General features: G+C 55.6%; 1 protein-coding gene across 1 annotated transcript in view; it reads left to right on the top strand.

Annotated features, from left to right (window-relative positions):
* Positions 1 to 4232: 4232 nt before the first annotated feature.
* DISC1 (DISC1 scaffold protein) overlaps positions 4233 to 27830 on the top strand; it is a gene marked incomplete at its 3' end in the record, with an annotated part of 48816 nt that continues 25218 nt past the window's right edge. Inside the window, 9 exon segments of the mRNA XM_081114310.1 lie at positions 4233 to 4582; positions 4584 to 5204; positions 7159 to 7228; positions 12323 to 12479; positions 14865 to 14979; positions 16205 to 16440; positions 18897 to 18951; positions 19061 to 19163; positions 23053 to 23241. Of these exon segments, the coding sequence (XP_080970436.1) occupies positions 4298 to 4582; positions 4584 to 5204; positions 7159 to 7228; positions 12323 to 12479; positions 14865 to 14979; positions 16205 to 16440; positions 18897 to 18951; positions 19061 to 19163; positions 23053 to 23241 (1831 nt within the window). The 5' untranslated portion in view covers positions 4233 to 4297.

The raw sequence follows: 27830 nt of genomic DNA on the forward strand, positions 1-27830 counted from the left end.
ATGCTCTCGGGGGAGATAGCAGGCTTTCATCCTGGCTCAGCCCTCATGGGCTCCCAGGGGTGATGGAAACTAGCTCTGGAGAAGCAGGGTGGGGGTGGGGTGAGGTTACTGGGTATCCTCAGAGATGCAGTAGTTCTGCTAAACTCAAAGCGGCTGTGCCCTGACCCTCTGGGCTTCCTGGGACTTGTATTTAATTGTTTACGCATTTCCAGGCAAATCCTTCAAATAAAAGATGCTGCTGGAAGCGGTGCCCCCAGCGTGGGTAGACCAGCTGGCTCCCCTGCCGTGGTGGCCTGGCACGGCTCATATCCGGAAGGAAGCGCTTAGAGAGCCAGTGGGGCCTCGGGCCCCCTAAAAGGAGGAGGAGGAGAGCAGTCAGTGAGATGGTCACCATTCACTTCAAGGCGCAGGGAAGTCTCATTCTGGCTCGGGGACACCTAGGGCAACCCATAGGTCGCCAGGGGGGCATGGGAAGAAATTGTGGATTTGCACCCTGGAGCTGTGCAGCCTGACCCCTTGGGAGTGTGCCCCTCTTGAAATGGCAGAACCAGGGCTTCTGTGATCTTTCCCTGTCCCTCCTGTGTCCCCGACAAGCCGCAGGGACTTAAGTTATTCTGCTCCGAGGACCCGCCGTTGTGGTAAATGCCAGAGCGATGGCCGTTTGAACTTCCCTGGGCTGTGCGCTTCCTCCCGGAGTTAGAACCCACGTGCTATCTGCTTCCGTAAACCCCGTTCGCCGTTCTCACTGACCTTAGGCCAACGTGTTAATGTAACACTCCTTCTCTCTCAAGAATCAGCAGCTCCATTGGTCAGGCTGGGAAGGCAGCCCAGATCCCGAGGCTGTTGGTGTTGGGAGGGGCCTTGGCCATCCTCACCGAGTTCTAGGACCGGCATAGGCACGTCTTTTTTTTTTTAAAAAAAAATAATTTTATTGATTTCAGAGAGGGAGAGAGAGAGAGAGAAACATCAATGATGAGAGAGAATCATCGATCGCTGCACACCACCCACTGGGGATCAAGCCTGCAACCTGGGCCTGTGCCCTGGCCAGGAATCGAACCGGGACCTCCTGGTTCCTAGGTCGACGCTCAACCACTGAGCCACGCCGGCCAGGCTCTCCCCAACTTCTCAGCTCTGTCCACGTCAGTGGCCCTTTATTCCATTCTCTTGCCCCAGAGGTGGCCCGATGTGGACATTCCTACCCTTGCTTGTCACATGCTGGGATACGCATTTAGCCTGGCACCGGGGATATACATCTGGTGACTACTTTTCCCTTCTCGAAACCAGAGCGCTTGCCAGTCTCCAGCTTCGGTGGGACCCTGTTGCTCAGAGCCCGCGGAGCGTGTGTTTGTGACCCAGCCCTCCTTTGTGTGACCAGATGCTGCCCCTGAATTTCGAGCTGGTCATCCTCCTAGGTGTTGGGTTAGATTAGTCATCTGCACAGTAACTCGGGGCGTATCTGCGAACACCCCACGCTCTAGGGTGACGTCGGTGTCAGCTCAGGCAGGCAGGATGGAAGGAGATGGTGAGAGCTGACATGTAACACCTTGGCTTGGTCTCACCTGATAACGGCTGCTAACAGCGAGGGCTGGCCAGCCCGGGCTCAGAGGGGAGGGAGGGGACGGGAAGAACGGTGTTTCCGTCCACCCTCCTTGGCCCAGGAAGCGGGGTGAGCGGCTGGGGGAGGGGGTCTTCAGTCTGCTGGCAGGGCAGGGGGCTCCAGTTGTGGAGACGTTTGATGTCAGCATGTCAGCAGCTATGAGCTGGGGGATGTGCTGAGAGAAGGCGCTATGGACGGGCTCAGAGCACGGGCTCTCTAGGCCCTAGAGCAGGGGGTGGGCAAACTTTGTGACTCGAGGGCCACCATGGGTTCTTAAACTGGACCGGAGGCCGGAACAAAAGCATGGATGGAGTGTGTGTGAGAACTAATATAAATTCGAAGTAAACATCATTACATAAAAGTGTACGGTCTTTTTGTTTTTTTTTAGTTTTATTCATTTCAAATGGGCCGGATCCGGCCCGCGGGCCGTAGTTTGCCCACAGCTGCCCTAGAGTCTCGGGGACCCCCCCCCCTTGGCTGTGAAACCGAGGGGCCGGTCTCTGCTGTGAAAACGAGGGCAGATGCGGCAGTTGCCGGGTTGTTTTGAAAGAACAGCTCCGGAGAGGGCTCCTTCTGGCTCATCCATATTTCATGAGGCAGCAGCTAAAACATTCATGAGCGACGCCTGCCGTGGCGAGCAGCTCTGGGCTGCCTCCTGCACCTCCTGGGGGCGCTCAGATGGCGGTCAGATTTTTGCGTCGCTCTTTCCCTGGAAAGAGAAAGACAGTCATGTGTGAGCGGGAATCGCGCCGTGGAGGGGGCTGGCAGGGGTCTCGGAGCGATCCCTTTCCGTGGCGTGGGCATCTGCTGCCAGACTCTTCCGTGGAGGAAGGGCCCCAGGCGGGGCAAGGAGAGGGAGCACGCATCGGGCGGAGAGCTGGTCAGGGATTGGTCAACAGGGGCATGGGGTGCGGGTCACGTGACATGGCGCTGGACACTGTGTGTGTGTTTACGTTGTATGTATGCATGGTACACACACGTACATATGCGTGGTGTGTGTATATGTGTGGAACGTGTGGTACATGCACACATGTGTGTGGTGTTTGTATATACATGTGGCATGCACACGGGCATGTGCATATGTGCAATGTGTGACGTATACATGCACATGCACATGCATGTGTGACACATACACATGTGGTGTGCATATGTGTATATGTATACATAAGAGTGCTGTGTACACACATGTGTGGTATATATATGTAAATACATGTGCATATGCATGCATGCATGTGTGTGGTATTTGTATGTGTGCACCTGTGGTGTGTGTGTGTGTGTAGATTGCTGTTGGCCCCGGGAGCCTCCTCAGTACAGAAACTGCACCGAGTCTCAGCCGAGTCTGCGCTGGCTCCCCTTGGCCTTGAACTCTGGGCCATATCCCGGGGCCTTTGTTCAGGATGAGACTCTCGTCTTCACTCCTGCATGGAAAACAAACACAGCGTGAACGGTGACTGTGCCAGGCGCGGGCAGCGCAGTGCCCCGCATCCTGTCCCCTGGCCTCCCGCAGCGCCACGTGGTGGGTCCCACTCCACAGATGACAGCGCAGGCGGCAGAGAGGGGCCCCCCACCAGCGTGCCCTCCACGCGGCAGAGCCACGTGTGAAACGCAGGCCTTCTGTGTCCGGAGCCCCTGCCCCTTCCTGCTGCAAAGCACAGGCCACACATCGTGTGTGCACATGTGCGAGGGTGTGTGTGCGTGTGTGTGTGTATGTGCGCGCGCGCATGTTTTTAATGTAAACTTCCGTTCGGAGCGCCCTGGCTGTGCCCTGTGAGCCAGGCACTGAGGTGCCCACGTCTGCTCTCCTGCTTCTGTGAGGCGTCAGCCGTTTCTATTGTTCCTATTCCTGTTGCCTCGCCGGGCGGGGAGCACAGCCCTGGTTTGGGGAGCACGGCTGGCAGGGCCTCTGCCATCCAGGGTGAGGTGAGCCGAGGGGCGCACCCCGTGTCGCAGCCCGCTGTCCACGGTCGGCCGGCACGTGGGGACGCGGGCCGCTCAGACAATGGAAACTTCCCTGCTGTTCCCTGAGTTGCTGGAGTCAGCGATTGGACCGCATTTGGCGGATTCGCTGGCGGCCATTGCAAGGCACCTGCTTTCTGGGCCGACTCCGGCAGGAAAGTGCTGAGGCGCCTAAAAGACCAGCAGGCGGGGTGCTGGCGGCCCGGGGAGCTGCCAAGGTGATGGCTCCGCGTGCCAGCCGGCGTGTTGGCCTCACCCGCAGCGGGGCCAGCTGCTCTGCCGGACGGAAGTGTGGTCACCTCCCCGGATCATCAGAATCTTCGTTCGGGGTGACCCCTGAGTCCCGAGCCTGCATCTCAGATGCACCCAGAGCTGACCTCAAACCCAGGGGTGTCCTCCAGCCCAGTTCCCACGGAGCCTGCGGGATCTGAGGTCGATTTATTTCTTTTTAAGTATATTTGTATTGATTTCAGAGAGGAAAGGAGAGGGAGAGAGAGAATCATGGATTGGCTGCCTCCTGCACACCCCCCATTGGGAATGGAGCCCACAACCCAGGCATGTGTCCTGACAGGGAATCGAACCCTGACCTCCTGGTTCGTAGGTCGACGCTCACCACTGAGCCACGCCGGCCGGGCGAGATCTGTGGTTTCACATGCTGTTTCCTCTCTTCCCAGGCAGCCAGGATTGCTTGCCACCTGCGGCATCTTTTCAGAGACGGCGGCGGCTGGCACGGAAACCGGCTACATGAGACGCGAGGCCGGGCCCCTGATCAGGTTGCTCTCTGCTGCCGGGGGCACCTCGTCCCGGGCCCAGAGCGGGGCGTGCGGTGAGGAGCCCCGTCAGTCGGAGTCCAGGCCCAGACAGCGTGGCCTTGGCCCTGGAGGCCCGTGGCGGGGCCCCAAGGTTGGGAGCCCACTTCCCACGAGCGCAGCAGCCTCGACTCTCGCCCCTGGGGGCCCCCGAGGCCCAGTGCAGACCCCGGCGCGAGGGACCCCAGGCTTCTCCGGGATTCAGTTCGGAGCTGGCACCGGATTGCCCGCCAGGCTGCCCAGGGGGCGCGGCCCTGGGGACGCTGGGTGTCGGGGGGCAGCGCCCACCCATGGACGGTCCTGAGGTCCCAGGTCCTCGCCGGCACGCCACCTGCGGGGAAGGAGCGAGGGGCACCCGGACAGAAGGCCGCCCGGCCCCCGAGGAGGGGAGTGGCCTCAGCAGCAGCCTCGGGAGTGGCCCCCAGACTCCCTCAGCCCCCGCCAGCCCCCCGCCAGCCTTCACCTCCAGCTTCAGCTTCATCCGGCTCTCGCTCGGTTTGGCCGGGGAACGCGGAGAAGCGGAGGGCTGCCCTCCAGCCAGGGAGGCTGAGGACACAGGGGCCAGAGTTGCCAGCCTGGATGGGCCCCGCCAGGACCCTGGACGTCTCTCTCCCTGCTTTGGTCTCAAGGCAGCTTGGGGCCCCGCGGACTCTACCTGGCCCCGGGCGGGCGGCCCCCGGCTGGAGGGTGAGCCACTCTCTGTACTGGACACAGACGCCGCCTCCTCCTGCTCCCCGGATCCCCCAGGGTGCGAGGGGGCTGCTAGCTGCTGGGACCCGCTGCTCCGGAAGTGCGAACCCCTGCTGCAGGGGTGCCTGCTCAGCCACCGCCGACGGCTGGAGGTGGGTGTCCCCAGCCCCGGGTCACGGGTCACCGGCTCTGATGAGCTCTGGGCAGAGGGCAGGAAGCGGGCAGTTCTGGGGGTGACCGACTTCCCCCTGAAGCTGCAGGAGACGCTGCTGCACGCCTGTCCCCTGCTTCTCCTTTTCCCTCTGAACACAGATCTGTTCTCCTTTCAGCTTCTCTGTCACGGAGGAGCTCAGATTTGCCGTCTGTTGGGCCGAGGGTTCCCCTGGACGGCCCAGGAGCAGGGGACGGAGCCGGCTGTGTGGGGGCTGAGAGTTACAGAGTGGTGATGCCCATGGTGGGCGCCACCCTCCTACTGTGGGGTCTGCCTGCCAGAGGGCATTTCCCATTAAACCTCTCAACTTCCTTGTTCTTTGTATTTATTTTAATGTTTTTAATTGATTTCAGAGAGGAAGGGAGAGAGAGATAGAAACATCAATGATGAGAGAGAATCACTGATCGGCTGCCTCCTGCACGCCCCGCACTGGGGATCGAGCCCCCAACCCGGGCATGTGCCCTGACTGGGAATCGAACTGTGACCTCCTGGTTCATGGATTGACATGCAACCCCTGAGGCACAGCGACCAGGCTTGTAAGAGATTCCTGACATATTACCTTCCTCCAGTTCACCCACCGCATGGCCAGAAGAGCTGTGTTCCTGGGCGGTGGTGGGGGAGGGTTAGTCCTTGGCTCAGAACCTTTGGGGCTCCTTGCTCCCGGGGACGGCATCCAAGTTCCTTATCCTGATCATCGCTGCCTTTCCTCTCCCCCCTCCCCCCCAGCCTGCCCGGGGGTGCCTTCCTCCTGCTGGGCCATCTGGTGCTGCTTCCTGTCCGCAGACCCCCGGCAGCTGCGCCTCAGAACTTTGCTCACAGTTTTCCCTCTGCCTGGAATTTCCTTCCTACACCTTCCCACCTGCCCGGCTCCTGTGTATCCTTTCTGGGGGTTCCGCAGCCACTTTCCCATGTGACATTTCCTGCCCCCTCTGCACCCAATGCGTCCCCCCCCCGTTCCATTTTGTTCCCAAAGCACTTTGGACATGTCCCTGTTACAGCACTCACCACGTCCAGTGATTTTAAAAAATATATTTTTATTGATTTCAGAGAGGAAGGGGGAGGGAGGGAGAGAGGAAGAAAGAGAGAGAGAGAGAGAGAGAGAGAGAGAGAGAGAGAGAGACATCAATGATGAGAGAGAAGGCTGCCTCCTGCACGCCCCCCTACTGGGGATTCAGCCTGCAACCCGGGCATGTGTCCTGACCGGGAATCGAACCCTGACCTCCTGGTTCCTAGGTCGATGCTCAACCACTGAGCCACACTGGCCGGCCTGGCCACCTTCCTAATTTTATTTATTTATTTTTTTTTTAAAAAATATATTTTTTATTAATTTTTTTACAGAGAGAAAGGGAGAGGGATAGAGAGTTAGAAACATAGATGATAGAGAAACATCGACCAGCTGCCTCCTGCACACCCCCTACTGGGGATGTGCCCGCAACCAAGGTACATGCCCTTGACCGGAATCGAACCTGGGACCTTTCAGTCCGCAAGCCGACCTCTATCCACTGAGCCAAACCAGTTAGGGCACCTAATTTTAATCTGATTATTATTTTTTTTTAGAATGGAGACCGTTAGGTCAGGTGAGGACATTTGTGTCCTTTTCATGATGCATGTTTCATGTAGCTGAGGCTACCGTGGCATGTTTTTGTTTAAAGTGACCTTTTAACTCTGTGGAGTTTATGCTCACATGACACTTTTTGTTTATGTACCTTTTTTTGTGTGTCAGAAAGGAATTCATCTGGCGCTGGAAAAATGTACATGCGTGGTTCCTTTCTTCCAGGCGAATGAAGACGTTCAGTTGTGCAATAGCTTCTGAATGTTCGCAGCGTTAGGAAGATAAGCTGGCTTGAATGCCTTTGTAATCTTGTTTTCCTTTTCTCTCCCCCAAAACAACATAGGTGAACACCTTAAGGCTGAAGCTTCAGAAACTCCAGGAGAAAGCAGTTGAGGAGGATGATTACGATAAGGGTGAGTTTGACTTGTTTATCGGCTGTTTCTTCTGTTCCAGAATGTTCCATTTCTCACTCCCTTCCCTCCCAGATCTGCCTTCTGCCCCCAGATGAACTGAGCATTCACTTCCTCCAGACCAGCGGTTCTCAACCTTCTGGCCCTTTCGATACAGTTCCTCATGTTGTGACCCAACTATAACATTATTTTCATTGCTACTTCATCACTGTAATGTTGCTACTGTTATGAATCGTCATGTAAATATCTGATATGCAGGATGGTCTTAGGCGGCTCCTATGAAAGGGTCGTTCGACCGCCAAAGGGGTTGCGACCCACAGGTTGAGAACCGCTGCTCTAGACATTCGTCTCGGTGAGAATAGACTAGTTATTTTTTTATTTATTTTTTTTTTATTGATTTAAGGGAGGGAGAGGGAGAGGGAGAGGGAGAGAAACATGAGTGATGAGAGAGAATCATGGATCGGCTGCCTCCTGCATGCCTCACACTGGGGATCGAGCCTGCAACCCAGGCCAGTGCCCTGACCGGGAATTGAACTGTGACCTCCAGGTTCATAGGTCGATGCTCAACCACTGAGCCTCGCTGGCCGGGCTGAGCTCTTTGGCTTCATACTCTCTGGGACCACCTGGCAAATGGGATGAGTTTGAAAGGGGCCACCCGAGCTACCGGGGTCAAATCTATTAGAGTTCCATGAAGATGCCCGCCAGTGCCCACGCGAGGAAGGAGAAGTGGTAACAGGAGACTAGAAGGTGGATTTGATCAGAAGCCAGAAACACACAAATTAGGAAGGTGGCCTGGCCAGCCTGGCTCAGGGGTTGAGCATCAACCTATGAACCAGGAGGTCAGGGTTCGAGTCCCAGTCAGGGCACATGCCCGGGTTTCGGCCTTGATCCCCAGTGTGGGGCGTGCAGGAGGCAGCCGATCCATGACTCTCTCTCATCATTGATGTTTCTATCTCTCTCTCCCTCTCCCTTCCTCTCTGACATCAATAAAAATATATTAAAAAAGGAAAATAAAAGAAAAGACCATGGGAAGGGTGGCAGCCTCTGAGTCACCTCTCTGCCTGCAGTCCGCAGGCAGGAAATGAGCCCGAGCAACATGGCTCCTTATTTCCTATTTGTCAAGAAGGAGCTCGTTTGCATGCAGCCTGACTCCTCTCAAGCTGCAAAAAGTGCGGGGCGTGAGATGAGGCATATAGATTAAAGCGTGCAAATCACAACGACGCACTGACAGCTCGGCCGGCCGCGCCCCCTCTCCCGAGGGCACACTGTTTTTCTTCCCTATGGTCTGAATGTCATGACCCTGAGTCTCTTGTTCTCGACCTGATTCTCGGCTGCACGACATTGGGTGACATTGAGAAAATGGAACTGAAACTCTGCTTGGGCTCTGAAGGAATTGGCTATCTTGATTTTGAGAGTAGATGGAAAAAAAATGGAAAAGGAGAAAAAAAAAAGGCATATGTGGGGTGCTAAGGACGAGCAAAGAGGAAGAGATTGGAAAGGCTGATTTCTTTAAAAAAAAAAAAGTTTTACTGATTTCAGAGTGAGGAAGGGAGAGGGAGAGAGAGGGAAACATCAACGATGAGGGAGAATCATCGATCAGCTGCCTCCTGCACACCCCGCGCTGGGGATGTGCCCACAACCCAGTCATGCCCTGACCAGGAATCGAACCGTGACCTCCTGGTTCATAGGTCGATGCTCAACCACTGAGCCACGCCAGCTGGGTATGTCCGGGTCATGTTTCTGCGTGCGTCTGCTGCTCCGTGGCCTGTGCCCTCCTGGGCAGAGGGGGTTCAGGGTCAGTTCCCAGCCAACGGTTCGATCCTTCCGTCTAAAGCTGCCATTCAAGAGCATGGCGCCCGTGTCCTCTGCGTCGCGGCAATGACACGGTGCCGCCACCGCTCCGTGGGCCCCCCCCCCCCCACGCGCTCGGCATGCCTCGCTGGGCAGCTAATTTGTTTTTATAAGTGGTTCCGCCACTTAATTAAGTCTCGCATCCTGTCTGATAGAACTCGGACAGCAGCTCTACCAGCAACACACTCTGCACGACAGAGTGTCACAGCCGAGGGGCCCTCCCGTGGCTGCTGTCCCAGGTGTAAGGGACCTTCCGTGGCTCCCTGCCTGCGGCCCCTGCACGCGCTCACGTCACTGCCCCTGCGTGTGCATCGGCCGCTCCGGAGGCCCTGTCTTCCCCAGGCGACGCCTGACCCACTTCCTGAAAAAAAGTTATCTGGGAAAATGTGACTGTGTCCGGTGAGAGTTGGGAACAGAGACCCTGGCTGTCTATAGATATTTGAGGGGGACCGAGGTCTTGAGTTGGAAGGAGGCAGACACCCTGCAGAACTCAAGGGCGTCTTGTGGGTTGTGGGTAGAAGTCACAGGAGGAATTGCTCGCTCTCCCCTGGTGCTGGTGGCGGGGGTCGGGACCAGGAGTCTTTAAAAAAAAAAAATAGCCCTGATCTGTCTGGCTCGGTGGATAGAGCGTCGGCCTGCGGACTGAAGGGTCCCAGGTTCGATTCTGGTCAAGGGCATGTGCCTTGGTTGCGGGCGCATCCCCAGTGGGGGGTGTGCAGGAGGCAGCTGATCGATGTTTCTCTCTCATCGATGTTTCTAACTCTCTATCCCTCTCCCTTCCTCTCTGTAAAAAATCAATAAAATATTAATATATATATATATGTATATAGGTGTGTGTGTATATATAAATATATATATATTTGGGATTCATTTCAGAGAGGAAGGGGGAGGGAGAGAGAGCTAGAAACATCCATGGTGAGAGAGAATCATGGATCGGCTGCCTCCTGCACGCCCCACACTGGGGATGGAGCCTGTAACCCAGGCATGTGCCCTGACCGGGAATCGAACTGGGACCTCCTCGTTCTAGGTCGACGCTCAGCCACTGAGCACATGCCCGCCGGGATGTGGACTCGATCCCCAGTGGGGGCCATGCAGGAGGCGGCCGATCCACGATTCTCCCTCATCATTGATGTTTCTCTCTCTCTCTCTCCCTCTCCCTTCCTCTCTGAAGTCAGTAAAATCAATAAAAAATGAAAACGTACGGGGGTGACAGGGTGACAGAATCAGATAGGTCCCAGGTCTCCTAGCGGCAGCTGGAATACCCCCGAGCGCCTCGCCTCAGGCCTTTGACAGGCGACAGGGACCAGAGAGCCCCCGGCAGAGGGACGCTGTGACATCCCACAGTAGACACACGGGGCTGCTTCCAGTCACGGCAGCGTGCTGGGCGGAATGACCTTTATCAAAGGCTGACGACAGTGATGTAGCGGAAGGGACAGCTTTCCACTTGACCTTTACAGCGCGCCCGCTTGTCTCCCGGGGAAATAAGTCACCGCCGACCGGCTCCGTGGGGCCCGGCGGACGCTCGCTGTCTGGGAGGAGAGCGGACCGAGCAGCCCCTGAGCTCTGCAGTGAGATGACTGTCATGTCCCCACGGGCGGCTTGGAAATGACCACTACCCAGTCACTGCCAGGACATGTGGCAGAATTATTATTATTTTTATTTTAAATATATTTTATTGATTTTTTACAGAGAGGAAGGGAGAGGGATAGAGAGTTAGAAACATTGATGAGAGAGAAACATCGATCAGCTGCCTCCTGCACACCCCCTACTGGGGATGTGCCCGCAGCCAAGGTACATGCCCTTGACCAGAATTGAACCTGGGACCCTTGAGTCCGCAGGCCGACGCTCTATCCACTGAGCCAAACTGGTTAGGGCTATTATTATTTTTTTTTGTTAATCCTCACCCAAGGATATTTTTCTATTGATTTTCAAAGAGAGTGGAAGAGAGGGGGTAAGACAGAGAGAAGCATTGAGGTGAGAGAAACACATCAATTGGTTGCCTCCTGCATGTGTCCCCCCTGGTAGGGGAGGAGCCTGCAACTGAGGAATCGAACCCGGGACCCTTCGGTCCGCAGGCCGATGCTCTATCCACTGAGCCAAACCAGTTAGGGCTGCTTTTACCTTCGAGGGTCCAAACCACAGGAGCTGGAGGTGCCCAGGCTGCAGGGCGATGGCACGCGACTCCGATTGGGTGCCCAGCGTGGGGACGGGAGTGCCGAGCGCCTTGCCAGTCGTCCAGGCGACGCAGGTGCTTCCGATGAGTTTTCCAGTGCAAACAGCCGCGGGCTCGCGGTCAAGGCTTGTTCTGTGTCCGTGCCCCTGAGAGCTGCGCCTTCCCTTCCTGGCGGCTGGAACCAATTGCTTCGGATCCGCCATGTGGCCGCAACACCCAGGCGCAGCCTCCTGCTGAGGAGTCTCCCAGGATTCAGTCCACAGAGCCAGCCGTGACCGTGTCTTTTGACACAACGCGAAGAAAAAGAGGATTCAGGTGGGAAAACAGGATCAGGAAGGATAAGGGTGGCATCTTGCTGCTGTCCCTGTCGCTCTCGCCTTTCCGGATAGTCTGAGGCTGGTCGTGAGCTCGAGGAAAGGCCCACTGATCAGAGTCCATCCTTTTGGGCCCGTGCCAGGTGCCAGGTGCTAAACGCTTTCCACAGACGATCTCACTTAACCCTCAGCAAACCTTAGGGTGCAGATACTTGTGTGCACCCCGTGTCTGCACATTAAGAAACTGGAGCCGAGGAAGTTAAGTTAAGCGACTTGAAGGTCAGACAGCCGGGAGGGGCAGAGTTGAGGTGCGGACTCCATTTTCTCCTAGTCCCACATGATGAAGGCATCTGTGTTATCTTTTTCTTTTTAAAATATATTTTTATTGATTTCAGAGAGGAAGGGAGAGGGAGAGAGAGAGAGAAACATCCATGATGAGAGAGACTCATGGATCAGCTGCCTCCTGCACGCCCCACACTGGGGATGGAGCCCGCCACCCGGGCGTGTGCCCTGATGGGGAATCGAACCTCGGGCCCTCCTGGCTCATAGGTCGACACTCAACCACTGAGCCTCGCCGGCTGGGCAAGACAGGAGATTCTTAAAAGCACCAACTGAGAGATGCACGCCCTGGCCTGGAACCCGTGCCCTTGGCCATGTCATCAGGGTGGACGTGGACTGGGCGTGGAGCTGGGAGGCCCTGGGTTGTCTGCTTTGAGTTGCATGAATCTTCACTCCTCTCTCATCGTTTTGCCTTTCTAGCGGAGACATTCAAGCACAGGTTGGACAACCTGGAGGAGGAGGAGGAGGAGGAGAGCAGCCTGCACTTCCAGCTCCCGTCGAGGCAGCCGGCTCTCTGCAGCCTCCTGGTCCACCTGGGAGCCCAGGCCGAGGCCGCCTTGCACCGGGCCGCTGAGCAGTAAGTGCTTTGGATCCGCCACCTCCTCTCCCCGTCTCCCCGTCTCCCGTCTCCCGCTCTCAGTCCAGGGGGTGAAGAGCTGGGAGGGGTGAGCCGGGGAGGCCTGCTGCTGCTTTTGCTCGGAAACGCCCTTTTGTTGGTTGGGCAGGTGGCAGTTTCTTCCCGAGTGAGGGACCCGTGTGGGTCCCGCCCCTAAGACACCCTTTCCACCAATCGACAGGGAGAGGCCCTGGACATGGGGTTTTTTAATTGATTTCAGAGAGGAAGGGAGAGGGAGAGAGAGAGAGAAACATCCGTGATGAGAGAGAATCATGGGTCGGCTGCCTCCTGCACGCCCCCCACTGGGGATGGAGCCCGCAACCGGGCATGTGTCCCGACTGGGAATCAAACCCTGACCTCCTGGTTCATAGGTTGAAGCTCAACCACTGAGCCACACCAGCCAGGCTGGGATCTTATTTTACAAACAGGTTTTATTCCTCCTTAAATGATTGGAGGAAAAGACGAAAGTAGAAAGGGCAGCATTTTTTTAAAATTTTTTTTGCAGCAGTGGGCAGTCCCAGATGGGGGCCTGCGAGCCACCTCAGGTCTGCACTGGGGTCCAAGACACCCCGAGTGCCCTGCACCCCGAGTGCTATTCTAACATCCCAGCCTCCTGCTTTATTTTTTAAAATATATATTGTTATTCATTTCAGAGAGGAAGGGAGAGGGAGAGAGAGGTAGATACATCAATGATGAGAGAGAACCATTGATCGGCTACCTCCTGCACGCCCCTCACTGGGGATTGAGCCCGCAACCCGGGCACGTGCCCTTGACTGGAATCGAACCTGGGACTCTTCAGTCCGTAGGCCAGTGCTCTGTCCACTGAACCACACCAGCCAGGGCCCGCCCTCCTGCTTTGATTCTCGCCCCAGGGACGGGCTTGTTTCTCATCCTGATTCGCTGAGAGCAGCGCCACTGCCGACACTGGGGATTACATGGTGAGACTATGGAGCACAAAGGGAACAACACTGTGGAAGGGAGAGGCGGGGGGCTCAGAGGACTGAGGTCGCCAGGACGGGAACCTGTTCCCGGCTTTATTCCGGAGCTGCCATGTGTCCCGGGGCGCCGCTCAGCCGGCTGGGGACGCTTTCCGCACCCCCGTCGGAGCCCGAGAGGCAGGGAGGCACGTGGGTAACTGCGGGGGCTTCCCTGGTGGGTTAGGTAATGAATGTGATTAACCAGCACGGAGAATTCCCAGGTACCCACCTGTCGCTCCTCGTCGCTCATTTCAATCAGATGCCGATTTCCTCCCATGGCTCCCAGCCCGGCCCAGATGGCATCCTGTGTAGGAAATTCAGGAAACTGCATATTTGCACACGCAGAGCACACGGGGAAATAATGTGTGCAGAGGAGTTGTCTCAGGAGCAGAGCGCCGACTATAAGCCAGTTCTGGGTTTTCTGGGACCCTGGACTCATGAAATCAGTCAACAGATATTTGCTGAGTGAGACCCTGCTCTGGGTTGGACCCTGGGACCCAGGACTGTCCCCGGAGGCTCACAGTTTAGCGCAAGGGGCTGTGTGAACAGGCCAGACTGGAGGGGGGGCGAGGGGGGCGGGCGGAGGAGGCAGCGCGTCCATTCCCGTGGAATTCAGTAGATGAGGATGGCTTTGTTCTCTCCTGATTCTGGTAAAGCCTCAGAAACAGTCCATCTTTTTTCAATCGAAAGTATTTTACTTTTAATTTTTTAAAATAGATTTTTATTGGTTTCAGAGAGGAAGGGAGAGGGAGAGAGATAGAAACATTAATGATGAGAGAGAATCACGGATCGGCTGCCTCCAGCACGCCTCTTACTGGGGATCGAGCCCGCCACCCGGGCCTGTGCCCCGACTGGGACTTGAACCGTGACCTCCTGGTTCGTAGGTCGATGCTCAACCACTGAGCCACACCAACCGGGCTAGTAGCTGCATTTAAAAAAAAGAAACATGTAAAAAAGCGAATTTAAAAAATATATTTAATTCAACTCGATGCATAAAAGAGTATTATCATTCCAACCTGTGACGAACATCAAAATGCCATCAATGAGCTATTTTTCACTCTTTGTTTTCTTACTGAATCTTTAATATCGGGTGTGTTTTCCAGGACCAGCACATATAACCACCTGAGGCAAGGAGCTGGGTGGTGGGCGGTGCAGGTCCGACAATAGCAAGCTGGCTCCTCTCGAAACCAAAAGCCCCGACAGATGGTCATTAACGCAGAAACGTCCACTGGGGAGCTCGCCCCTGGGACCCGCCTAAGGATGAGGACAGCTGGGGCCACTTTGTGAAATCTCTTGCTCTTAACATTCTTGTAGACCCGAGGGTCCCAGCTTCCCCATGTCTGTACCCACACGCCTGCTTTATTTTAAGGGCGGGCGGTGAGGACACCCAGGCCCCGCTCCGCATGGTCCCCCCCGCTGACGGCCCCCCGTGCGCATCTGTCACCAGACGGGACCGACTTCTTCACGAAAAGCAGCAACTGCAGGTAAGCAGGTGAGGAATATTCAAGAAACAGGAAGCAGGCCTGCCCGGCGTGGCTCCATGGTGGAGCGTCGACCTATGAACCAGGGGGTCACGGTTCGATTCCCGGTCAGGGCACATGCCCGGGGGGTGGGCTCCATCCCCAGTGTGGGGTGTGCAGGAGGCAGCCGATCCGTGATTCTCTCTCATCATGGATGTTTCCATCTCCCTCTCCCTTCCTCTTTGAAATCAATAAAAATATATTTAAAAAAAGAAATAGGAAGCACTTTCCTTATCCATTTAGGCCAAAGGCAGCGCAGCGGTTCTGTGCGTGGGTGGTGATTAGTGCTTGGCTGTCCCCCGCGAGTGCAAAGGGCAGAGACGCGGGAGGTGACAGCTGGGCTCGCAGGAGCCTCCTTACAAACTAGCGGCTGCCGCTCGCGGCCTCGGGCTTGTTCCGATGGTGCTCATTACCTTTGCGGGCGCCTCCCTGCCTGCCAGGCCCGCGTGTCACCTCTTATCAGCCTGACCTTCAGAGAGGGCTTTCCAGGCGGGAAGAAATCGCTTAGGAAATTCCTGTCCAGTTGGACTGTGAGCAGCAGTTGCTAGGAGGTGGATTGTAAGTATGGATTGGGCGAGGCAGACGCTCTGGGAATGACTGGCAGGCGCCACGTGGGAGCTCTGGGTGGCCCTGAGCAGTGGACGGGTCACCCAGGGGCTGGGAGCCTAGTGGTAGCATCGAGCTAAGTTGCAGGGGTGGGGGGTGAGGGCGATCAGGAGCTCTGGGTGGTGAGACGCCCCCCAGAGGCAGGACGCTTGAAGCGGAATCTCCACTTGCTGGAGCCTGGGGGCTTGGAGGCAGGAGTGGGGGGCCTGGAGGCAGGAATGGGGGGCCTGGAGGCAGGAGTGGGGTGCTGGGGGCCTGGAGGCAGGAGTGGGGGTGCTGGGGGCAGGAATGGGGGGCCTGGAGGCAGGAATGGGGTGCTGGGGGCCTGGAGGCAGGAGTGGGGGGCCTGGAGGCAGGAATGGGGAGGCTGGGGGCCTGGAGGCAGGAGTGGGGGGCCTGGAGGCAGGAGTGGGGTACTGGGGGCCTGGAGGCAGGAGTGGGGGGCCTGGAGGCAGGAGTGGGGAGCAGTGAGGGAACGTGGAGCAGAGGCAGCCTGGCTTCTGGAAGGAGCCTCGGACTTGAACACCCAGCTCCGCAGCACACACAGGGCTGATGTGTGAACTCGCCTCTCCTCTCCCTGCAGGAGGAGATGGAAGCCCTGCAGGCCCGTATGTCTGTGCTGGCAGCGAAAGATCAGCAGCTGAGAAGGGAGATGGATCTGCAGCAGCAACTCCTCCGGTGGCGGGACTGTGACCTGCGGCCCCTGCTGGAAGGGCTGACCCCAGGCGAGCTGCAGGAGGTCCACCAGGCGGCGAGGGACACCCTGGCCCTGGCCGGTCAGAGTCCCCTCCCTGCAGGACCTCCCGAAGCCGTAAGGAGGTACTGGTGACTTCCTGCCATCTCGGATTGCTCACCTGGACCCGTGTGTGGGTGCTGTCCCTCATGTATGATATTTTCCAAACGGAGCTGCAGTTCTTTGTTTTATTTTAAAAAATATATATTTGTATTGATTTCAGAGAGGAAGGGAGAGGGAGAGAGAGAGAGAAACATCAATGATGAGAGAGAATCATCGATCTGTTGCCTCCCATATGCTCCTCGACTAGGGGTGGAACCCACAACCCAGGTGTGTGCCCTAACTGGGAATCGAACCCGCAACCTTTTTGGTGTATGGAGATGACGATCCAACCAACTGAGCCGCCATCCAGGGCCTTCTATCTCTCTTTGACGGACTTTTCTCGTCTCAAAGAGTTACGAGAATTTAAAATGCGAATCTGTGTCAGGGATATAGGAGCGTGCCTGGGACACAGGAAGTGCTCAATAAATGTTCGCAGGATTATTCCCACGAGTATTCCGACGAAGATACTCACTCGCGTCAGTGTGGTCTGGGGTGTGTGTTAAACCTCACCTGGTGCCTTGTGGAGATAATGTAGGGGCCGAGTGCAATTTAATGTGAGACGAGTTATTTGCCACAAGCAGCGTGCAAGCTGGCGAGAAACAAGTGATTTGTTTGAATCCTCAGCGTGCATATAACGCTTGTGTCTAGACATTTCACTCATCTAATTGGGTGGTTGTCAATGTGTATTTCTGCTCCTGGAATCGTGGTTTGGGGACCACAATGTAACGCAAGGAGCAGTGGGTGTTTGGGGTCCACGTGACATCATCTGTCATAGGCCAGACACCCCACCTCAATCTTAACAGATCCCCTGCCCAGCTGGTGGGGCTCAGTGGTTGAGCGTCAGCCTATGAACCAGGAGGTCACAGTTTGATTCCCGGTCAGGGCACATGCCCGGGTGGTGGGGCGTGCAGGAGGCAGCCGATCCATGATTCTCTCTTATCATTGATCTCTCTCTCTCTCTCCCTCTCCCTTCCTTTCTGAAATCAATAGGAATATATTGTTTAATAATCGTTGTTTAATAGAGTTCTACTGCTAAAAATAGCACGCGAGCCACTGGCAGGGGGCATGGATTATTCATGTTCCCCCGCCCCCCTGCCGCGTCCATTCCCTGTCTACCCCAGGGAGGCAACGAATGTTAACATTAGCCTGAGCAAAACATAATTAGGCAGGTAAATCTACTGCAAGACGTAATATAGCATAAATTACATAAATTAAATATAAATCAGATCAAACAGAAAACAACGCGGTCAATTACGCGCATCGCTGCCTCCCTGCTCTCGCCCGAGTCTCTGAAGGAGGCTGATGTTCTCTCTGGGAAAGAGCCAGAGCTGAGCCCAGACCCACGCGGTGAGTCAGCCCGGAGGGCGGTGCTTGCCCCCCTGGACGTTCGCTGAAGATGCTGCCCTGGGGTCAGCTCCGTTCCAGGGTCCTAAGTGGACCCAGTGCCCATCTGTCCTGTGAATGCGTGAATCAGTCTTTGAGTGTGGCTGGGAACACCTGTTTTTTTTTTAAAACTATGTTTTTATTGATTTCAGAGAGGAAAGGGAGAGAGAGAGAGAGATAGAAACATCAATGATGAGAGAGACTCATGGATCTGCTGCCTCCCGCACGCCCCCTATTGGGGATCAAGCCTGCAACCCAGCATGTGCCCAGACCGGGAATCAAACCGTGACCTCCTGGTTCATAGGTCAACGCTCGACCCCTGAGCCACGCCGGCTGGGCATAGGTAGATGTACTTTAAATTCGTGCATCTCCTGTGTGCACCCCCCCCCCCCCCGCCACACACAGCAGGCGCTCGGCACGGGTGGGCGGGATGGCACTGTGTCCCCAAACAGATCAGCGGGTGACCAGCCTATGAACCACCGTCCCGCGTAGACCTTCGCGTTTGGTAGGTAGTTGCAGGGCCGTGAATGTTAACCCTCTGTCGCCAGGAGCATATCTGGGACGTTCCTGCCCCTGTCAGTGGACGTGCCCTGTGGAGTTTCACGTTGGCCTAAGCAGAGCATCACCCAGGAGGAGCAGTCCGTTTCCCGCCGGCGTATTAACGCCACAGCCAACGGGAGTCCCCCTTTATTTTTTTTTAAAAAAATATATTTTTATTGATTTCAGAGAGGAAGGGAGAGGGAGAGAGAGATAGAAACATCCATGATGAGAACCATTGATTGGCTGCCTCCTGCACACCCCCCACTGGGGATCGAGCCCGCCACCTAGGCATACGCCCTGACCGGAATCGAACCTGGGACCCTTCAGTCCGCAGGCCGATGCTCTGTCCACCGAGCCAGACTGGCTAGGGCAACGGGAGCCCCTTTGGCATCGTCTTTCCTTCTGTTCTTCAGCCAGAGGGCCGACGGGGGCCAGTGTCTCCGAGCGTCCCGCATGGGGTGGGATGGAACGGTGACTCCCAGGAGACCAAGGTCCTCTCTTTCGTTCCTTCTTCCAGCCTCCAGGAAAGGCTGAAACCCCTCCACTGGTCCCTGAGAGAAATCGCTGCGAAGGTAAGGCCTCCCCACGCCCGTTCCCTAAAGAGATCGCGCTTCGCTGCCTTCGCAGTGGTCCCCGATGAGGACTCAGGCGTGTCTCCCCCCTCCCACCCCTGCTCCCCAGGTGTGCAGGACCCAGAGGCTGTGCGGCTCCCTGCGGAGGAGCCTTCACGAGATCGAGACCCAGCTCCCGGCGTTGCTGGAGGCCAAAATGCTGACCGTGTCAGGTAACTGCTGCCCCGCCAGCCACCTCCAGCTCTGGTGGCTGAAAACGTTGTTTCTTTAAGAGTTTAAGACGCCCCGGGCTCTCTGTCGTTCTGGCCGGTGTTTCCGTGGCGTTATGTGCCTGTAGGTGCTCAGTGGGGCGGCCGAGGGCCCTGGTGACAAGACCCACGAATAGATGGGCAGCGAGGTCTCCTTATGAAGGGATGGGTGAGCCTCGTACAGATACATGTGCACACGTGATAGGGAGGAAGTTATCTGTGTGGGTACCCTATTTGGGACTTCCACCTCCTGTTTCTTTTCTTTTTATTTCCATCTTTTAAAAATCTATTTTGTTGATTTCAAAGAGGAAGGGAGAGGCAGAGAGAGATGGAAACATCAGCGATGAGAATCATGGATGGGCTGCCTCCTGCACGCCCCCCTACTGGGGATGGAGCCCGCAACCCGGTCAGGGCACACGCCCGGGAATCGAACCGTGACCTCCTAGTTCATAGGTCGATGCTCAGCCACTGAGCCACGCCATTTGGGCCACTTTCTGTGTTTTTTTTTTAATAAAGAGTTTAAGATTACAGGTCCTCAATGTCCTTCTAGCCCAGTGGTACTCAACCTTCTGGCCCTTTCAATACAGTTCCTCATGTGGTGACCCAACCATAACATTATTTTCGTGGCGACTTCATCACTGTCATGTTGCTACTGTGATGAATCGTCATGGAAATATCTGATAGGCAGGGTGGTCTTAGGCGACCCCCGTGAAAGGGTCGTTCGGCCGCCAAAGGGGTCGCGACCCACAGGTTGAGAACCGCTGTTCTAGCCAGTGTTTCTGTGCCATCATGTACCTATAGAAGCTCAGTGAGGGCTATTGGATGTGGTCAGCCCCTTCCCATAGAGTAGGGGTGGGGAACCTTTTTCCTGACAAGGGCCATCTGCATATTTATATCACAATTCATGGGCCATACAATATTATCAACTTGGAAACTAGCCTGCAGACATTTAATTAACTCACCCCTGCTGCCTCGGGAGGCCAGACCAAATGATTTCTCGGGCCTTGTGGGCCCGCAGGCCAGACGTCCCCCACCCCCGTTATCGGGGGAAGAGTGATAACACGGTACAAGGTGACGCCCAGTTTAACAACCTGCTCGTAGATGGCAGGGTGTTGGGATTCTCAGAGGATCCCTCTTCAGTCTGGTAGTTATTAAGGGATATACTACTCCATTAGTAGGTTGAAAGCACGCGTTTCTGACTGTCATTTACACAGTCCACCGTATTGTTTTATTTCGTCTCACAACAGCTGTATTACGTTGGTGGGAGAGGTACAGGTGGGGGCCTCGGGGAACAGATGGGGGTGGTGGTGGAGGCCCGGGGGTACCCCGTGGTTAAGTTCACTCAGTTACCGAGAGGCGGCCGATTGGGCTGGCGTCCAGGTGGGACGTCTGGATCCTCATCAGCTCCAGAAGAGCCATAAACATTTCACGAAAGGTATGATCGTCCCAGGCCTGGGCTTTGTGTGGCTTTAAGAAGGAAGGTAATCCCTGGCAGCTTCTGTCTTCACTTCATTAAACAACTACCGTTGGCAGCTAACGAGCAATTTGGCTCCCGGCGCGGCCACGCGGGTTATTTACAACCAGGAGGACGCGAAAGGGGGGGCGCGGGGCTCGGCTCTTCACGGCGCCACGAGCCATTTCCTTGGAATGATGGCCCCATTGGCCGAGAGAGAGACGGGAAGCGTGAACACGGTCTCGCTTCGAGCTGGGGCTCTGCCTGCCTCCATCAGCGCGTCCTTCCCGGGGGTACAGGCGGACGTGTCTCCCTGAAGCCCAGGGGAGGCGGTATGTCATTCAGGCAGCGGGGCCGGCCCTCTCTGCCGTGGGGATCATTTCTCGTTAGACTCCCAGGAGGAACGCGTGGGAAGGCGTCTTGCATTTGGGGCCTGGGGTTTTCTGTTTTGTTCTCCGATCAGCTGAGGGAATCGGGGTGGCCTGAAGAACTGGGCTGGGAACTCACCTCTTTTTTTTTTTTTTTTTAAATTGTATTGATTTCAGATAGAAATGTCATTGATGAGAGAGAATCACGGATCGGCTGCCTCCTGCACACCCCTTACTAGGGATCGAGCCTGCAACCCGGGCATGTGTCCTGACGGGGGACTCGAACCGTGACCTCCTGGTTCATAGGTCGAAGCTAGACCACTGAGCCACACCGGCCGGGCAAGAATCTGTGTGGGGTGGTGGTGGGGATGGTGGTGGGGGGAAATATTTAAACTCAGACTCGTTGAGGATAAAGGGAGACAGAACAGAGTGGCTAAAATCAGCTTCAGCTTTAGCATATGCCTAGAGATCTTTAATTTTTTTTTTTAATATATTTTATTGATTTTTTTACAGAGAGGAAGGGAGAGAGATAGAGAGCTAGAAACATCGATGAGAGAGAAACATCGATCAGCTGCCTCCTGCACATCTCCCACCGGGGACGTGCCCGCAACCCAGGCACATGCCCCTGACTGGAATCGAACCCGGGACCCCTCAATCCGCAGGCCGACGCTCCATCCACTGAGCCAAACCGGTTTCGGCAGAGATCTTTAATTTTATTTGTAGAATAGAATATCTTGACAAGGGCTTTAAGAAAAACCAACGTGAGCCCTGGCTGGTTTGGCTCAGTGGGTAGAGCGTTGGCCTGTGGACTGTAGGGTCCCGGGTTCGATTCCGGCCAAGGGCACATGCCCAGGTTGCAGGCTCGAGCCCCACTTGGGGCGGGGGGTGTGTGCAGGAGGCAGCCGATCCATGATTCTCTCTCATCATTGATGTTTCTATGTCTTTCTCCCTCTGCCTTCCTCTCTAAAATAAAAAAAAAATATATATATATATATATATATATATATATATATATATATATATATATATATATATATAAACCCACGTGAATGCCCAAGTGTGCTCGCTCCCCTGGCTGCTGAGAAGGCCGGCATGTGTGTCGCGCGATGGCGAAGGCGAGACATTCATCTCCACGCCAACCCTCGGGTGCGTCTAGGAGCGGGCCCATTAGAGTCTCGGAGATTGGGGTCACCGGGTCCCTGATGGGCCTCTCTTCAGGAGTCAGCGTCTGTACTGCTCTGATTTCCATCACAGGCCTCTGGGCCCGTTCCCGCCGTCAGCGAGCTTGGCCTCGGGCTGGGGACTGAGGCCAGGACGCGTCTGAAATATCAGCCGAGGGCGGCGTAGCGTTCCGAGGGCTCGCGCTCCGATATGAACGGCCTCTTTGGGAATTGGGCTCCTTGTGCGTGTGTAACACTTGCACGGCTCTCACGATGCGTTTCCCAGCCGTGCTCCCCAGACGGCAGGCGGGGCCCGGGGCTCAGTTAACGATCGTTCACGTCTGATCGAGGGGCCGGGTCTCGGGTTCGCGCTGAGCTGCAGATGGGCCTGGGACCGTGCTCCCAGCCGCCCCTCTGTACGGGCCCTCGTGTCTGCGTGAGCTCTTCCCACGTGTGTTCAGACGCCTTTTCTCTCCGGACCGTCCCCAGGAGGCGATGGCACGCTGGGGCGTGTTTTGCCTGGTGGCTCAGTTGGGGGCACAGTTGGTGCCCCTGCCGACTGTTCGATCTCTTGCTTGAAAACCGGGTGCAGCCTGGCCGGCGTGGCTCAGTGGTTGAGCATCGACCTAGGAACCAGGAGGTCACGGTTCGATTCCCGGTCAGGGCACAGGCCCGGGTTGCGGGCCCGATCCCCAGTGTGGGGCGTGCAGGAGGCAGCCGATCCATGATTCTCTCTCATCCTTGATGTTTCTCCCTCTCTCCCTCTCTCTTCCTCTCTGAAATCAATAAAAATATATTAAAAAAACAGTAAGTCCTTCAGGCTCGGGGGTGTCTCAAAGCTTACCTCTCCTTCTCTCCACGCGGTGCCGCAGGAAACCATTTCTCCACGGCCAAGGAGCTCGCAGAGGAGATCGGCGCGCTGACCTTGGAGAGGGACGGGCTGGAGGGCCTCCTGGCCCGGCTGGCGGGGCTGAGCGCCAGGAACGTCGCCGCGCTGGGGGGTGTGCAGGCCGATTACAGCCGGCTGCAGAGGGAGCTGGACCGCGGGAAGGCCGCCCACGGTAAGCCGTCTCCGCTGTTGCTGCCGAGATATTTATGAGATCGATGGTGCGGTGTGGCCAGGCGGATCAGGCCGCGCTCCGCCTGGGGGTCCCTGAAGCGCGTCCTGATCACACGCCTCTGCCCACCGGGAGGAGTGTTTGCCAGGAGCCTTGGCAAGCGGGGAGAGTTACTTGGCAGCTTTTGTTCTGCAATCGCAGGCCATCGATCCTTCCTTTCTCTGTCCGACCCCCCCTCCACTCCCCGGACTTGCTGACGCTGGTGGTGGTGGAGAGCAAGCGCTCCCTGGGCGCGCGGCTTGGGAACTTGCCCTGTTGGACGGTCGTCTTCCTTTGGGTCCCTGGCTCTGTTTTCTGGCTTGACAATCGCAGATGAATGCGGGCCGGTTCCGAGAAACCCGAGAAAAGGCCGGGGAGTGGCTCTTCTGTGCGTGAGCTTTTCTGAGAGCTTCCCCCCCACCCCACCCCCCCTAGGAGCAATGCAGGCGAGGCCAGAGCGGCCCCCAGCGGAGGAGTTAGCGTTTCGTGTTCCTTTTCCCAGGCCCCTTGTGAGGACTCGTCAAGGTCGCCTTGAGGTCGGCTCCCCGAGGCATAGTCTCAGCAGACTCCAGTTCAGTCCAAATGGATGAAGTAAAAAAAAAAATCTTGCTTCTTAAAAAAAACAAAAAAAGTGAAGCATTTATGACGATTCCGTTTCTAACACGCAGAATGGAATCCTAAGAAGCAAACTCAGATTTAAAATCTATGCGATGCTGGGGCCTGTTTCTTTACCAGTAAAAGGAGAAGAGTAATTTCCATCTCATAGGCTGACCCGTGGTACAGATTCAAGGAGGTGACAGACAAGGGGTGTGTGTGTGTGTGTGTGTAAGTATGTGTGTTTATGGGTGTGTCCATGCATTTTCCCTAGGAACTCCAGGTTTCTGGAGGGCAGAGGTCACACGTGGCCGATCATGGTCCCTACATGCATGTTGTTTCCTAGGAAAATGAAAGACACACATGCTAATAGTGACTATATTTACAGAGTATGCTTATCTCGAAAGAAGAGAAGACGGGGTATCGCGTAGCTAGATTTGAAATCGGCTAGCAGAACCTAGGTGTGCTGTTTTACTGTGAGTAAATTTTGTTTTAAAGGCTTCCTAACCTGTGTAGACGGAGGTCTCTTCACAGAGTTAGGGTGGTAACTGTTACTGTGCCTTTTAAAAATGTCTGTATTGTTATTGAGTTCAGAGAGGAAGGGACAGGGAAAGAGAGAGAAACATCATGAGAGAGAGTCATGGATCAGCTGCCTCCTGCACGCCCTCTCCTGGGGGTTGAGCCCGCAACCCGGGCATGTGCCCTGACCAGGAATCAAACCGTGACCTCCTGGTTCATAGGTCGACGCTCAACCACTGAGCCACGCCGGCCGGCGTTAGCGTGTCTTTTTAGTGATGGACACCCCTAGGTTGGCTCAACTCAGAGCTGCTTCTTCTTTTTCACTTTTCCCCAAGCCTTGTTTTTGTCAACCTTTGGAGCCTTGGTGTATAACTGTGGTCCTGAGGAACCCCAGCGCGCTCCCCCGAGATGGAGCAGTGTGGCTCACGTTACCATGAGGACGAGCATTGTGTATCTCAACTGAGTTCCTGCTGTGGACTTTTAAAAATTGGATGAACAATGAAAACAATGAAATCTCTCCTATGATCCCCACACAGTTTTGGGCACAGCATGGGGAATGCACTATGTATCTATCTATACTAATAAAAGGGTAATATGCTGATTAGCCCAGACATCTTCCGGATGTCCTTCCGGATAAAGCCACCTTAGCAGGGGCTGAGGCAGAGGCAGTTCGGGGCGATCAGGCTGGCAGGGGGGAGCGGTTAGGAGCCAGTGGTCCCGGATTGTGAGAGGGATGTCCCAGATTGGAGAGGGTGCAGGCTGGGCTGAGGGACACACCCCCTTCCCCTGCCCCACCCCCCGCATGAATTTTGTGCACCAGGCCTCTAGTATATATATATGGCTAATATGCAAAGTCCCTTCGGGAGTTCGACCAGGAGACTGGGAATTCGATCGCTCACTATGACGTGTGCTGACCACCAGGGGGTCGCGTGGAACTAAGGGAGGCCCCGGCCAGCAGCCGGAAGGCCCCGATCGGCCCTGATCGCCGGCCAGGCCAAGGGACCCTACCCGTGCACGAATTTCATGCACCGGGCCTCTAGTCTAAGAATAAAGGAGCTGTGAGCAAATTTGGACCAATTCAGGGCAGCGGCGTTCCCACTGAACAGTTGAGCTCTGGAGAGCCGGTAGTGTCTCTTTAAACAGGACTTCCTGAATGTCATCGCTGTCACTTCACTGAGGATTCTGAGAGTGATGAATAAAACATAAACAAATGGGACGAGAGATGGTTCCCGGGGAGGATGCTGCATTGCAGATGGCTCATTACCGTGGCGAAGGCGTCCGGCCGGGTCTTGCGCTTGGATTTTGCTGGATCAGCTACCCTTTCCCCCACACGGTGGCCTGGGGCGGATTTGTCACCAATCGGGGGTGCCTTGGCTGTGCATGAACCAAATGAACACTCCTGGTCGGGGAGAGTGTGGGGGACAGAAAAATAAAATAAATAAACGACGAATGAATTCCTTAGTCAGGGAAAGCTTTTATCTGGTGAAATGCAACAAAACTGGCCGCAGCGCACACGCCTGTTGTCGCTTGTCGGGTTTCGAGAGTTGAGAAGTCAGTGGGAGTCTGTGCTCAGATTTAAACGTAGAGCAAACCCCAAGGGATGGACGCATAGGCACGTGTGTACCCCACGTGGACTCTTTTATCTCCGATAAAACATCTTCAGGGAAGACTGTTGGAGCGATGAGCTATGTGTCGTGTGCTTAAAAGCAGATCCTGAGCGATGCCAGTGTGGCTCAGTGGTTGAGCCTCGACCTATGAACCAGGAGGTCACGGTTTGATTCCCGTCAAGGGCACATGCCCGGGTTGGGGGCTCGATCCCTAGTCGGGGGCCTGCAGGAGGCAGCCGATCAGTGATTCTCTCTCATCATGGATGTCTCTCTCTCTCTCTCTCCCTCTTCCTTCCTCTCTGAAATCAATAGAAATATATTTAAAAAGCAACCAACAAACAAGAAAATCCAAACTTGACTTCTAACAAGGCTTGTAGGTGGCGGCCTCAGGAGGAAAAGGCCGGTCAGGGCTGGATGGGCAGCTCCAGGTGATCAGGGCCCCGGACGCTTCTGTTTGGTTCACCTGCGGCCCTTCGACACGTGTCGCTCTGACCCCGACGCCCGTGGTTCTGCAGCCTCGGGATTTTGGGGTGTGACTCAGGTGCCAAGGAGGCCGTCTTGGTGACGAAGTGTCCCTGCCGTGACTCACCCCTTTCCAGCTAGCTTCCTGGGTGGCTGACGGTACCCATGTCAGGTGTCTGTGGCTGGATTGTAAGTCCATTGAGGTCAAAGCTCCGTTCATATGCTTCATTTGTTTCATCGCGGTGTCCAGCGTGGTGGCTTTAGAAATGTACCAGGAATATTTTTTTTTTGTTTACCAGGACCAGATATTCCTTTATTTTTCATTATAAACCCACACCTTAGACCTTCTTTTTCTTTTTTTGAAAAGATATATTTTTATTATTTTTATTTTATTGATTTCAGAGAGGAAGGGAGAGGGAGAGAGAGAGAGAAACATCAATGATGAGAGAGAATCATGGATCTGCTGCCTCCTGCCCACCCCACACTGGGGATCGAGCCTGCACCCCGGGCGCGTGCCCTGACCGGCAATCGAACCAACCGTGACTTCCTGGTTCATAGGTTGACGCTCAACCGCTGAGCCACGTCGGCCGGGCTTGGATCATCTTTTTTAAAAAAACATTAAAAAAATTCATTTTCCCGTTTTCAGGGAGAGCGGAGATACGTTTGATGGCCTTTTCTGGAGATGCGTGCATCGCCTGAGGTAGATACTCAGATTGGGGTGTTAGCAGACAGGGCAGCGTGATGAGAAGGGAGTGAAAATGCCAACGCGCCCGTGGGCACAGGGAGACAGAAATCGCCGCTGGGTCCATTGGCTCCCGCCATGGTGGGTGATACCCGTCTGCGGAGAGGGGCCGAAGGGGGGGGCTTCAGTCCCTTCGGCTGCCCTTAACGCCTCAGGGGGACTCGTTGGACATCTGAGCAGCTGCCGTGCAGTGGGATGGAACGAAAAGCTCAGTTGATCTCTCAGTTACCCCCACGTTGAGGCAAATGAACGGCGAACCTTTAATCACGGTGGATTTCAACCTTTTTGTGAGGGGGGGGGGGATGGAGCCGTCGGGAGCATCTGCTTTGCGGGCGAGAGACCACACTGAGATGTCCCAGGACTGTCCCCCCCCCCCGCCCCCACCTTGTGGGCATTCTGCATTGTGCTTCATTCATAGTGTTCGTCTCACACTGTAACTCGGATACCAAGGAAGCAGACGCGTGTGTGGGGGGAGGGAAGGGAGAGGGGGAGGGGGGAGGACTTAACCACAGAAGAATCAGGGCTGGAATTTAAATGGGACCTCACTCGCGTGTCCATGCATTTCCCTGCTCCCTGCCAGCTGCCCTTAGAAAAATCCTGTAGGTGTGCTCACACTCCCGCAGGCAGGC

Source organism: Myotis nattereri (genome assembly GCF_964212035.1).
Source record: "Myotis nattereri genome assembly, chromosome: 20".
Classification (NCBI taxonomy): Eukaryota; Metazoa; Chordata; class Mammalia; order Chiroptera; family Vespertilionidae; genus Myotis; species Myotis nattereri.